Source organism: Chrysochloris asiatica, unplaced genomic scaffold, assembly GCF_000296735.1.
Source record: "Chrysochloris asiatica unplaced genomic scaffold, ChrAsi1.0 scaffold00013, whole genome shotgun sequence".
Classification (NCBI taxonomy): domain Eukaryota; kingdom Metazoa; phylum Chordata; class Mammalia; order Afrosoricida; family Chrysochloridae; genus Chrysochloris; species Chrysochloris asiatica.
In genome coordinates, this window is record NW_006408531.1 from 10,927,817 (window position 1) to 10,940,748 (window position 12,932).

The 12,932-nt window shown below is 38.4% G+C and overlaps 1 protein-coding gene across 3 annotated transcripts in view; it reads left to right on the forward strand.

Annotated features, from left to right (window-relative positions):
• REPS1 (RALBP1 associated Eps domain containing 1) overlaps positions 1-12,932 on the forward strand; it is a 97,392-nt gene that overhangs the window by 35,548 nt on the left and 48,912 nt on the right. For all 3 annotated transcript variants that reach the window (XM_006834622.1, XM_006834620.1, XM_006834621.1), the window contains exons 2-7: positions 6,700-6,823; positions 8,447-8,643; positions 9,034-9,187; positions 9,941-10,065; positions 10,579-10,741; positions 11,037-11,100. In XM_006834622.1, coding sequence (XP_006834685.1) covers positions 6,700-6,823; positions 8,447-8,643; positions 9,034-9,187; positions 9,941-10,065; positions 10,579-10,741; positions 11,037-11,100 — 827 coding nt within the window. The remainder of the gene's footprint in view (positions 1-6,699; positions 6,824-8,446; positions 8,644-9,033; positions 9,188-9,940; positions 10,066-10,578; positions 10,742-11,036; positions 11,101-12,932) is intronic.

Here is a 12,932-nt window from a genome sequence, read left to right on the forward strand (position 1 = left end):
ATCCCCACATTCTGAGTTTAGGATTAGAGAGCCTTCCATATGCATGTAAGTGCTCTTTCATTGTCACTGTGTAATGGGCACTGTGCAAGATATACATGCCTTAGCACTTCTTAAGGCTACTTCACCCTAGGACAAAGGCAGTGTTATTGTGGGAAAAGGACTGTATATAACATGTTGTTGTTATGTGATGTGGAGTAGTTTACGACTCCTAGCGACCCTGTACAGGGTTTCCGAGACTGTAAATCTTTACAGGAGCAGAAAGATTTCTCATCTTTCTCCTGTGGTAGTTTCAAACTGCTGACCGTGAAATTAGCAGCCCGATTCATAACCACTACGCTAATGTTACATATTATATATAACACACCATGGTGGAAAAAGAAAGGCAAACATTTGAACTATAACTCTATCATTTTTTTTTTTTTTTACCCTTCTGGCTGTAGGCAGGTTATTTAACCAGTCTGATCTTGTTCTTCCTCTGTAAAATGATAATATCAATTCGATCCCATTGTTTTTGAGATGGAAACATCTGGAGTACTTATACTGTGTGCTTGTTGTTAAGTACCATGGAGTCGGTTCCAACTCATGGTGACCCTGCACAGGGTTTTCGAGGCTGTGAATCTTTACGGGAGCAGAACGCCTCATCTTTTTCCCGCAGAAGAGCTGGTAGATTCGAACTTCTGACGTTGCGACTCGCAGTCCGATTCGTAACCACTACGCTACCAGAGCTCCTTATACTGTGTGTTAGATGAATGTTAATTCTTTTCCCACCACTGCATTTGTATATCCAGAAGTAAGAAATTGTAGCTTGGCAGCAAAGAAAAAGTCACAAATTATTGACAAGAACAAAATAAAACAAATTGTTTTATTATTCTGTTAGGTGAAAGAAAAAATCTTATTTTTTCTTACAGATTTTGGATAAATAGTTACAGATTTCTTCCTAAAATCTTCATTGTCAAAAATATATAAAAGCCCAGTGAAATAGGCTGCTTGCAGACCCTTTGCAGTGTATACAACCTTAGGTGGAATCCTGAGCCCCATCCAGAACCTTCTGAGGTGGGACATTCGTTCCTAGAAAGGACAAGTAGACCAGCCTGGAATAGCTAAAGTGACAGAAGATACATCTATAAAGAAAGATCATCAGGAAAACCCCAAAATAAAAATGACAGGATGATTAACTACTACAAGAATAAGCAAGTTGTTTGCCCGGAAGCCATCAAGGCAGGCAATCAAGTTCCTTCAGGACAAACCCCCCTCTAAGATTAAACTCAAAGGGAACACATGAGCAGGCACGTAAGCTTGCTGGCGACAACATTGGTGTACTGGTGAGTGGAAGAGAGGGAAAGGCAGCAATGAAGAAATGGGCTGAGTTCAACCACATTCCACAGACTCCTGTTGACCTGGAGATGAGAGAGAGAAGAGGAAGGGCTGGTTGGTCGAAAGTGTGGTAAGACCTGGGGACACTTGAGCCCATGGACAAGGACATAGCCACAGAAGACTAGAGCTGAGAGTGAGACATCCAGTTGATATGAAGTGAGGGGAGACAGACAAGAACATCCAAACTTGCAAATAGTGCCCATCTGACTTAATCTTGATGACTTGATCATCAGAACTCGACTAGAGGAAGATAAAAAAGAAAACAATTTTTGATTAAGGAAATGAGGATAAATTGCTACAATTTGATGAACTTGACCTATCCTCATGGAGGTTGTCATTTAGTGCTGTTGAGTCGGTTCCAACCCGTAGTGACCCTGTGTAGGGTTTCTGAAGAGCAGCTGGTGAGCTTGAACCGCCAACCTTGCAGTTCAAACGGCTTTGCAGTCTGGCACATTAACCCACAGCATCACACCAGGACTCCACTCATGGAGGTAGTAGCTCAAAATACCAATAGAGAGGGAAGGAGTCTTCACATCAAGTATCAATGCTATCCCCTCTATATAAACGGTAGATAGGGGCAGGCAACTTAGACATTGGCTACCTAAAATGAGGGTATGATAAAGCCATGAAGTGACTGGCTTACAAGGTTTCAAGAGGGAGTTTAGTTTGAGAGTGTGGGAGACGAAAGAATCCCCACTGAATAGTTTTCATCTTGTTTAGATGGGTCTGGTAATTCAAAAGTGAGTTAATTGTTATCATGACTAATTACGACTGTCACAATTGTAAAGGTAGACGTTTAGTAACAAAAACAGGGGAGTGATTAATCTTACAGTCCAGAAACAAAGGACCCTAGGACCATCAAGGGATAAGAGCACAAGCAGAATGCAGGACCCTATCTAGAGAAGCAGTGACACCAGAGATGGGAACATGGAGAGAGGGAGCAGCTGAGGACTCTAGATGCATGGAAAGAGAGGGACTGAGAGCTGCTAGCCAGGAGGCAGACTTGCAGAATGGGCCTTTTGGTGGTGTCAATTATTATATATTGCTGAGTGGTGCTTTTTTTTTTTTTAATAACTAAAATGAATAAAAATACTGTTAACTGATGGTACATGGTAGGGATTATAATCATTGTAATGAAACAAAGTATATGATTTGTTGGATGGAAAACTGATGATCTGCCCTGTAAACTTTCACTCAATTCACAATAAAAACTGTATATATGTCTATATCTATATATGCATGCAATATAAAGGAACTTATGTTTTTTATACATTTCAAAACAAGTTAATATCTGGGTAGGAAAATTTAATATCCACATGCAAGGAATGAAGTTGGACCTATAGCTTAAACCATTTTATAAAAGTTAAATCAATCAGTGCTTAAATGTAGGAACTAAAACCGTACACTCTGAAAAGACAACACTGAGGTGAACCTGCAGGACCTAGTTTTGGACAATGGGTTCTTAGCAATGACACCAAAACACAAGCAATGACAACAAAAGATAAATTGGATTTCATTAAAAGTTGTAACTCTGTGCATAAAGGACTTCACCAACAAAATGAAGAGACAGTGTACATATTGGGAGGGGGGTGAAATTAGGGGTAACCACCTATCAGATAAGAACTGGATGGCTAACCACAAGGTCAGCAATTCTAGCCCACCAGCAATTCCTTGGAAACCTTATACAGGGTCTCTGTGAGTTGGATCCAACTAGAAGGCACTTAAAAACGTTTATTGGATAAGGATTTAATCAGAATATGTAGAGAATTTCTAAACTTCAAGATCAAAAAGAGCCAAAGGTCTTGTCTTGTATTTCACCAAAGAAGATATAAAAATGGCCAACAAGCATATGAAAAGATGTTCAATGTTGCTAGTCATTGTTTTTAAGTGCCTTTGAGTTAGTTTTGAGTCATAGTAACCCTGAGTAGGGTTTCCAAGAGTGACTGGTAGGTTTGAACTGCTGACCTTGCAGTTATCAGTCTAGTACTTATTCTACAGCACCGCATCAGTTAGTCATGTGTTGTTTTGTTGTTAAGTGCTGTCAAACAGTTCTGACTCCTAATATGAGCCATCGTGCAGTTCAAATTGACCTTGTGGTTCAGTGCTTATGCTGCTGTACCATACCAGGACTCCAGTTAGTCATTGTTGTTGTAAGGTGCCATTGAGTCGGTACTGACCTATAGTGACCTTATGCATAGCAGAACGAAACACTGCTCGATCCTGGGCCAGCCTCACTACTGTTGCCACGCTTGAGTCCATCGATGCTGCCACTTGACTAATCCATCTCTTTGGGGGTCTTCCTCTTTTCCTCTGATCCTCCACCTTACCAAACATGACATCCTTCTCCAGTGACAGGTCCCTTCTGACAATATGTCTGAAGTATGAGAGATGACGTTTGGCCATCTTGGCCTCCAAGGAGCATTCTGGCTGCACTTCTTCCAGCACGGATCTATTGGTTCTTTTGGCAGCCCATGACACTTTCAATATTCTCCAACACTATAATTCAAAAGCATCAATTCTTCTAAGGTGCGCCTCACCCAAGCCATGGTATTTTCAATAACCTCATATGTATGCAAAAGCTGGACAGTGAAGACTGTAGAAGAATTGATGCTTTTGAGTTAGTCATTAGGGAAACACAGATTAAAACCACTTTAGGGTACCACTTTATCCCCACAAAGAAGTCTGTGATAAAAAAGAAGGGAAGGGAAGGAAAGGAAGAAAGACAAGACATATCAACAAGGAGTAGTAGAAAAAATGAAACTCATATCCATTGCTGGAAGGAAGTAAAATGATGCAGCTGCTATAAAAACAGTGTGATTCCATAAAACAATTAACATGACTCAGCACTTTCAGTGCTAGGTATGTACTCAACAGAATTGTAGGCAGGAACAGATAATTGCTTATACCCCATGTCTGTTTTCTTAATTGTCAACAAGTGGAAATGACCTAAATGCCTTCAAAAGATGATTGGATAAGCAAAATGTGCTGTATACATATAATAGAATATTACTGGTGTGGTACTATACAATAAGCACTGGGCTACTCACCACAAAGTCAGTAGTTCAAACCCATCACTTGCTCCTTGGGAACCTCATACAGGGTCACTATGAGTTGGAATCGACTTGATTGTACTTAAAGAGTCATAGAGAGAAATGAAATCCTGATACATACTACAGTGGGTGTCGAGGTCCTATGTCGGGGTCCAGCCTCAACAAGGAACTGTGGTGTCACGAAGAAGGGAGATCTGGCAGCGAAAGGGATAGAGAAAGAGAGAGACGAAATATATACAAAAAAGACACATACAGATATGATGCAAGCTGGTAGGTAGGCAGATCTGCAAACATTTTGCCTAGCATTGCATACAGAACTCACTCTCCCTCAGTCTTTTATTCTCTTTTTTAGGGAGGGATTTTTTACAAAGGAAGGATGTAATTCACAAAGGGAGGATGTAATTCTTTAGATAAGATAGGATACGGAATTGAAATGTGATTAATCATTCAAAACAGGACATAATGATTCACAGGAACAACTTTTAAGATATTTTCATGGTTTTCTTAACAATCTAACATTTTTATTTTTACAGAAAAAAAGTTCAGTCAAGCTGTTATATATTAACTTTTAGGCTTAAATGATCTAGAGCAGTGATGTGCGGTTTTAACATAAAGCAATGTTCCTGAAAGGAGCCAAGCTGTCTCTGTACACTTTGCAAACTTTTGTTTGTGAGCAAGATTTCAGGCACCGGGCTTCATTTATCTATATCTAAAATGCTACATAGTTCTCAATTATCACATTTCTATATTCTTTCAGAAGGAAGGAGATCATCTGGGCTAAACTGATTATATTCAGAGGTAGTTTAATGGGGCTGCCACTATTATCCTCTAATCCAACATTCCCAGAATTTACCATTCCACTTTATTTACAAACCTTGGGTAGTTTTTCTCTAAACACCTTTTCTCATATTCCCAATATACCTGTTCCTGGCCTTTCTGAATTATCTGAGGAAACTTTTTACTGCCTCAGCTCTAAACAGGGGTTTCAAACCCATTATTGTTCATGGATATTAAACATAACTGAATAATCAAATAAGGAGCAGTTCTGACTTCCATCCCAGGTGGCTATCACTTGTTCGTCAGAAAGATTTGTTCCCAGGACTCCACGCACTGCCAACACAGTGGAGGCATTAAGAGAGGCATTGTAAAGGAAACCATTTTCTCAGAAGCTACAATTACTGGAGTTAGAAGCATAGAATGAACACTATTAGGACCAAAGAAAATTATACAGAGGTAGCCAACCAGTGAGTTCGCAAAAACCAATGAACCCGGGACGTCAGGAGGTCACTTCCTTTGGCCCTCAGGGTCCATGGCTCGCTATCCTGAGGAGGGCCTCAGAATTGGATTTTCGTCCATGTCACAGGGCCACTGATCAACCCAGGGTCTGAGTATGCTGATGCCAGCAAGTGGGGATTATGCTGCATGAAATATATCTGTCACAAAAGAACAAATCCCATTTATATGAAATACCTAGAATAACTAAATATAGAAACCAAAATGTATTAGTGATTACAAGACTTGGGGGCAGTGGGAAAGTCATTGCTAATGGAACACTGAATTTCTGTTAAGGGTGATGAAAAAGTTTAGTTGCACATGATGAATATAATGTCACTGAATTGTTTGTACTCCAAGAGTTCTAATTCTGGTTGAGACCGCCTGCTGAGAATTTTCTCACACACAGTCACGTACTTCCAGATAGACTGAATCAGAATCTATGTTTTAATAACATCAGCAGGGGGTTGAGCCAGAATGAAGCCAAGTTGTACATAGAAAAAATGTTGAAACGGCATAGTTTTGTTGTTACACACATATATAACCACAATAAAAGGGGGGTGGTGGTGGTGGATGATTCTAGTAGAATAAAATTGCTTATTACATGGCTTTTGATTGTTGTTGTTAAGTACGGTGGAGTCGGTTCTGACTCATAGTGACCCTGCACAGGGTTTCCGAGGCTTTAAATCTTTACAGGAGCAGAACGCCTCATCTTCCTCCCATGGAACTGCTGGTAGTTTTGAACTGCTGACCTTGAGGTTGGCAGCCCAACTTGTAACCACTGCGCTACCAGGGGGATAATAGCCTTATTGTAAAGCCCCAATGCCGTTTAATATTTAAACATAAGAAGTTGAAAAACTCAAGGGAGTCCATTGTCACTTGAGTAATAAACCATATGTCGAATATGTATTTTCAAGAAGTTACAAATAGAAGTTGGATAGCTGTTTATTTGAATGGAGAACTTGTGTCGTAAACGCTAATGCTGTGTTGTCTTCTTTTATAGATTATGGAGCTGTGTGGTGCAACAAGACTTGGTTATTTTGGAAGAAGTCAGTTCTATATTGCTCTGAAACTTGTAGCCGTTGCCCAGTCTGGTTTCCCTTTAAGAGTGGAAAGTATAAATACAGGTAAATAAAGCAGTATAATAAATGAATGTAATAACTGAAATGAAAAACTTGTAATCACAAATGAAATAATAAAACTCTTAAATCGGCTACTATGGTGATGTTGGTGCCCTTGAGTGAACTGTTATTTCCACTACCATACATTTCTCATTTGTAAGTATTAGAAAATATGTGTAAAATTCTTTACATTTCATGCATACTTGATAGCAACATAGGTACTGTTCAGATAATTATTTTAGGAAATTTACTGAAAATTATAATATGCCTTCTCTATCTTCATCTTTTTTTAATCAGTAAAAAAAAAGACTATGGTTCATGTTTCCTTGTTTCAGAATGCTGTGAAGGCTCCATTTGGAATGACCATAGTTTTACATCAGTAACACACGTGTTACTTTTTTTTGTTGTTGTTGTAAACCACACAACCCCTTCATGTTAGTTTCCTAGTCGAAAGTATCAATTGACCAAAACTTTCTAATTGGTAGAGATAAATATTAACGTATTAATAGATAAAACCTATTTCTAGAAATCTGATCTTACGAATGTCACCTAGGATCATGTATTTTTCAGTTATTTGGAGACTTACTGATATGGAAAAGGATGAAAAAGATTTTAATGGGTACTTAAATGCAGAGGGTTCTATGGTTTTCATAGAGAAAAGGAAAAAAAGGAAAAATTGAGGTTTTATATAATGTTAGGATTTTTCAAAGTAGCTTTTAAGTACCAGCTCAATTTATTGGTTAGAAGTTTTCATTTTGGACCTCTGGTTTGCCACGCATTATTCTTCTAGTGTTGTGAGTGTATTTTCGTTTGGGATAATTCTGGATTCTTTCCCGTAAATGTTGAATTAAATATTTTTCTTCCTTAGTGTGAAGATTCTCCAGAGAGATCTCATATAGTTGAGGGAAGTATATTTTTCAAATTGACTCTGCAGCTGTTTTCTTCTAGTCTAAAAGTATGAGTTTTGATGGACTTGCAAAGAAGTTTGATCTTCCTTCTTTCTTGCTAATTGACTATAGACTAGCTGGCTGTAGGAGTGTCATGAGCAGGTTGAAGTGGAGAGATGTAGCCCCTTATAGGTTTCCTTCATAGCTGAACAGTATGGTATTTTCAGGTGTTTCTGACAGGGCAGTGTTTTAAGTTAATCAAGCCTCAAAGTTAATGACTTATTCTGTGTTTTACTTAAAGCTGTTGTGGAGCCCATGTGATGGAGTAGAAGCATCCTAGGATTCATAGTCTCGCCAACCTAGATTCAAATCCTCTCCCTTTCTACCAGTGTGACCTTGGTCTTTCAGAACCTTAGTTTTCATATCTGTAAAATGGAGATGATGCTTTACAGAGTTGATGGTTATGAGATAAATGTAAAGCGCTAAGCAGTAGGGACTGACATGCAGTGGGCATAACTAGCTTAGAAGGTTGATTTGCTATTACCAATTCCTTCTCGGTAGAAGGAAATGTTAGGGTCCATCTACATTTAAGGTCTGAATTTTGTAGTGGTAGACATTTTGTGCCTGTTGTTTCTGTACTGGTTTTGGAAAAAACTATTTCTGGTATCTAATTAATCTCAGTTTATTTTTTAGTGTGTGTGTTCTTTTAAATTTTAAAGTCATAACTTTATGTGCTTCACAGTAAAAGACCTTCCTCTGCCAAGATTTGTAGCTTCAAAGAATGAACAAGAGTCTCGCCATGCAGCCTCATATTCTTCAGATTCTGAAAACCAAGGGTCTTATTCTGGTGTAATTCCTCCCCCTCCTGGCAGGGGACAAGTGAAAAAGGGATCCATAAGCCATGATGCTGTTCAGCCCCGCACAGCTTCGGATCCCCAGGTAACCACATGCATGTGTAGATACTACATCAACGCCTTTACTCTGTACCTTAGTCCTTAACACATAACCTGAAAATCTCATTTTAAAGTAATAATGCAGCAAGTCCCCAGTTACAAAGGTGGCTTAAGGACAATTCGTACTTGCCCTTTAATGTTATGTAAATTGTCCGCCCTGTGAAATGATTGAACCAACCCTATTTGTAACATATTCTTCATCACAACCACTATCACTTGTAGCTTTTGAATTCTAGAAAAGACTCTGAGCCTTTTCTTGTACTTAAGGAAAACCAAATAAGAATGTATGCAGCTGCCCAATTGTATGACCTAAAATGTGACTTGATGACAGGATCCGATCTTGCCTGTAACCCAGGGTGCCTGCATTTTTTTCTAGGAACCTGCATCCCCAGTAGTTTCACCACAGCAGTCTCCGCCATCTTCTCCACACACTTGGAGGAAGCATAACCGTCATCCCAGTGGGGGAAATAGTGAGAGGCCTCTTGCAGGACCTGGGCCATTTTGGTCACCGTTTGGTGATGCACAATCAGGTATTTAGAAGTTCTTTTGAAGTAACAGTTACTTAGGATTGTAATCTAAAGGAGACTTGGTAGCTTTCCTGTAAGAGTTATCGCTAAGAAAATGATCAATTTTAAGTTAATTGCCTTAAACAGAAGCAGATGTCAACTGTGAAAATTTGTAGTAGCTGTATCACTTTGAAAAGTGATAGTTGCAGTTACTTCTCTTGGTGCCGTAGAAAAATCACTGAACTGCGTATTCAACCCACCAACCACTTCTTAGAAACCCTGTACATGGCCACTGTGAGTTGGAACCAACTTGACAGCACTTAACAACAGCAACATAATGCTTTAGGAGGAGTCCTGGTACTCAGCTGCTGTTCACAAGTTCTAACTCACCCTTCAGGTCTATAGGAGAAAGACTTGGCAGTTTGCTTCTATTAACGCTTATGGCCAAGAAACTCTGAGGCAGGCAGTTCTCTTCTGTCAATGTGAGTTTGCTGTTTGGTGGAATTGACTCAACATTTAATAACAACATGATATTTGGAGAAATGTGAATATTTGAGTTTCTGGAGCTAAAATAAATGAATTCCTGGATATTGGATAGCTGTTCAATTATTTTGTTATTGGCAAGGGAACAAGATGATTTAAACGGTGCATAAGTTTTAATTGAACAGAAATGATTCCAATTTGGTGGTTGTTGAATTTCTTCGATAATGCGTATGTGCAGTTTGTTACACTCTTTAAGTAAATACGTAATCAGCGTGTTTACTGTTTTGCTTGTAGGTTCCTCTGCTGGGGATGCAGTGTGGTCAGGCCATTCTCCACCTCCACCTCAAGAAAACTGGGTCAGTTTTGCAGACACTCCACCAACCAGTACTCTTTTAGCCATGCATCCTGCTTCTGTCCAGGTGTGACATTTTATTGGTATTGCGTTTTGTTTGCTTCATTCAAGGTATTGCTGCAGTCATTGTTTTTATACTTTGTCATGGCAATATGATAAATGCAAGTTCACTCTTTAACAAAGAGCAGAACTCTGCTCTGTGCCTTTTTGCCAGCTCTGTTATCATTGGAATGTTCCTCTAAAGGTCTTAGCTGTATTTTCTTTCTATTTCTAAGTCGCTAATGAAGTTTTAAAAGATGTTGCATCTAGGACTATATTTGCTTGGCTTTCTTAGCTCATTTTTCATAACTTTCTGTTGCTTACATAATTGCTGTCATTTCAATACATTTATATATCATGGTGTTAAAACACATTTTCTAGCCTATTGATAACAAATGCTTAGCTTACCGCTAAGTTGTGAAGACTTCTTACATTGTAAACGTCCACAAAAAGTAAGTTTTACTTTCAAAGAGAAGTCACACCTTGGTCCATGTGATCCTATAGATAGATACTATACTGAGGAAAAAATGTTTCATTACAGGACCAGACAACAGTCCGAACTGTAGCATCAGCTACAACTGCCAATGAAATTCGTAGGCAATCCAGTAGTTATGATGATCCCTGGAAAATAACAGACGAACAAAGACAGTATTATGTAAATCAGTTTAAAACCATTCAGCCTGATCTAAACGGATTTATTCCAGGTGAGTTGTTCAAAACAGAAGTTCTCCTAGATGTGAAAGGACAACGTCTCACTTTCATAATCTCAAAGACATTGTTTTATTGGTCATATATTATATAATTATGAAAGAGAATTAATTCTCAAAATGCTTGTCTAAAAAAAGTTTGTAATCACTGGGGACCAAAAATGCGACGTATATACATATGAAGCTTACCTCTTGCCCAGTCAGAGAAAGTACTAAGGGCTCGTGCCTCACATTTAATTCTTAAATCTGTAAGTTCAGTATAACATTAAACACCACTGTTTTAATATTTCAGGATCTGCAGCTAAAGAATTTTTTACAAAATCAAAACTTCCTATTCCTGAACTTTCTCATATTTGGTAAGTGTGTTAGTATGTAATTATTTGGGCGATATGGGTTGGATCAAAGGAGTGGATTTTGGAATCCTATAAAAGAAGCTATTGGACTAGCTTCTTCGAGAATGTTCTCAGAGAACTCAGTACTGCCTGAGGGAAGGAAAGAAATACTGTGATGCTGGTACAATAGTTCTTAGCAATATCTACTTTAAAAATTCTTGTCGCTGTATTTATCTGCTATTTCTTGTTGCTAGCATACTGGTATTGAATTACATGAAATAAAAGCTAGTTTGTTCATAAATGGTTTTGTTTACCTCATTTATTTTTTTTAACAAATTTGATAAAGCCCTGTACCAAGCCATGAAGTTAAAAACACACAGCAAGACTGAGGATAGCTGCTGTAAGATTAGAATTAGTCCTTAGATGATGAATTATAACCACAAATTATTATTATTTAAATAATTATGGAAACATAAAATATTTTAATATATTTACTATCAATCTGTTTCTCTATACGGGCAGCCCCCAGTGTATGAACGTCCACCCATTATACAGCCGGTAGTTAAGAACCAACTGCTGAAGAGCCTGTTACTTTAGAATGTTCAGGATACATATAATGGATGGTAATAACACCAAGTGCTACTTTATAACACACAACAAAACGTTCCATTATTACTGTATTTTTAAGGTAAATATGGCCTCATGTGTATGAAAGTATTTCTTGAACATTTTTTATGCATAGAAATATACACTTTTTTGTAGTAAAGCAAGCATTTCACTAACTGACATAAGGTATAAACCATGCCTAACTATTCCAGCTTAATGTATAAATTTGACTTAAAGACAGATTTTATTCATCCTCTTGGGACTGCTTGTATTCCAGATTCTTTTCTTAGTAGGTTTTAATGGCATAGAGCACTCTTAATAGGAAGTAGGTAGATAATGCCTAAAACTGGAAAAATCAAGAACTCGAATGCTGTTTATACTAACCGAGGTATAAATCCAAGTGCTTGCCTTTGGGTTTAGGAAATGGCAAACAGCAGGAAAGGGCTGCTGGCTTTGTGAGATTTTTCTGGGTTTTTTTTTTTTTTTTGCATCAAACTTCGTAGTTTTCTTGGGTGCTTCAAAAAAGTACATACATGTGAAAATTTGATAACAATAAAAACTATTATTATTTTTTTTAATTCGGTGTTTTACTGAAGAAAGCTTTCAGGAATTAAAGATCCTGTTTTTGAGTCCTGATTTGTTGGAGCTGTTGACTTTTTTTATTATTTTTTTTATGGCACTTGCATACATAGAAAAGCTAAAGAAGTGTAACTTCTATCTCCATTCTGCACCACCTAGCTCGGGGATGGGGAACCTTTTCTTTGTCCAAATATATAACATCACTTATGGGCCATCCAAATTTATCAGCTTTAAAAATTAGCCTGCTTTGTTTAGTCAAACATTTAATGAACTCACCCCTAATGGGATGGCTAAGGAGCTCTGGTAGTATAGTAGTTACGAATCAGGCTGCTAATCTCAGGGTCAGCCCTTCGAAACTACCAGCTGTTCCATGGGAGAAAGATGAGGCTTTCTGCTCCCGTAAAGAGTTACATGCTCGGAAACCCTGTACAGAGTCGCTATGAGTCGGAATTGACTCCACAAAACGTAACAACAACATGATGGATGGAGTCATCGTGTGGCGCCATGTGTTAATCCACTGGACTGCAAAATCGGTTTGAACTGCCAGGTGGGCGGTTCAGGCTCACCAGCTGCTCTTTGAAACCCTATGCAGGGTGACTGTGGGTTGAAACCAAATTCAGTAACACTTAACACCAACAGCAATGTGATGGCTGGAACTGTGGTTGCCTTGG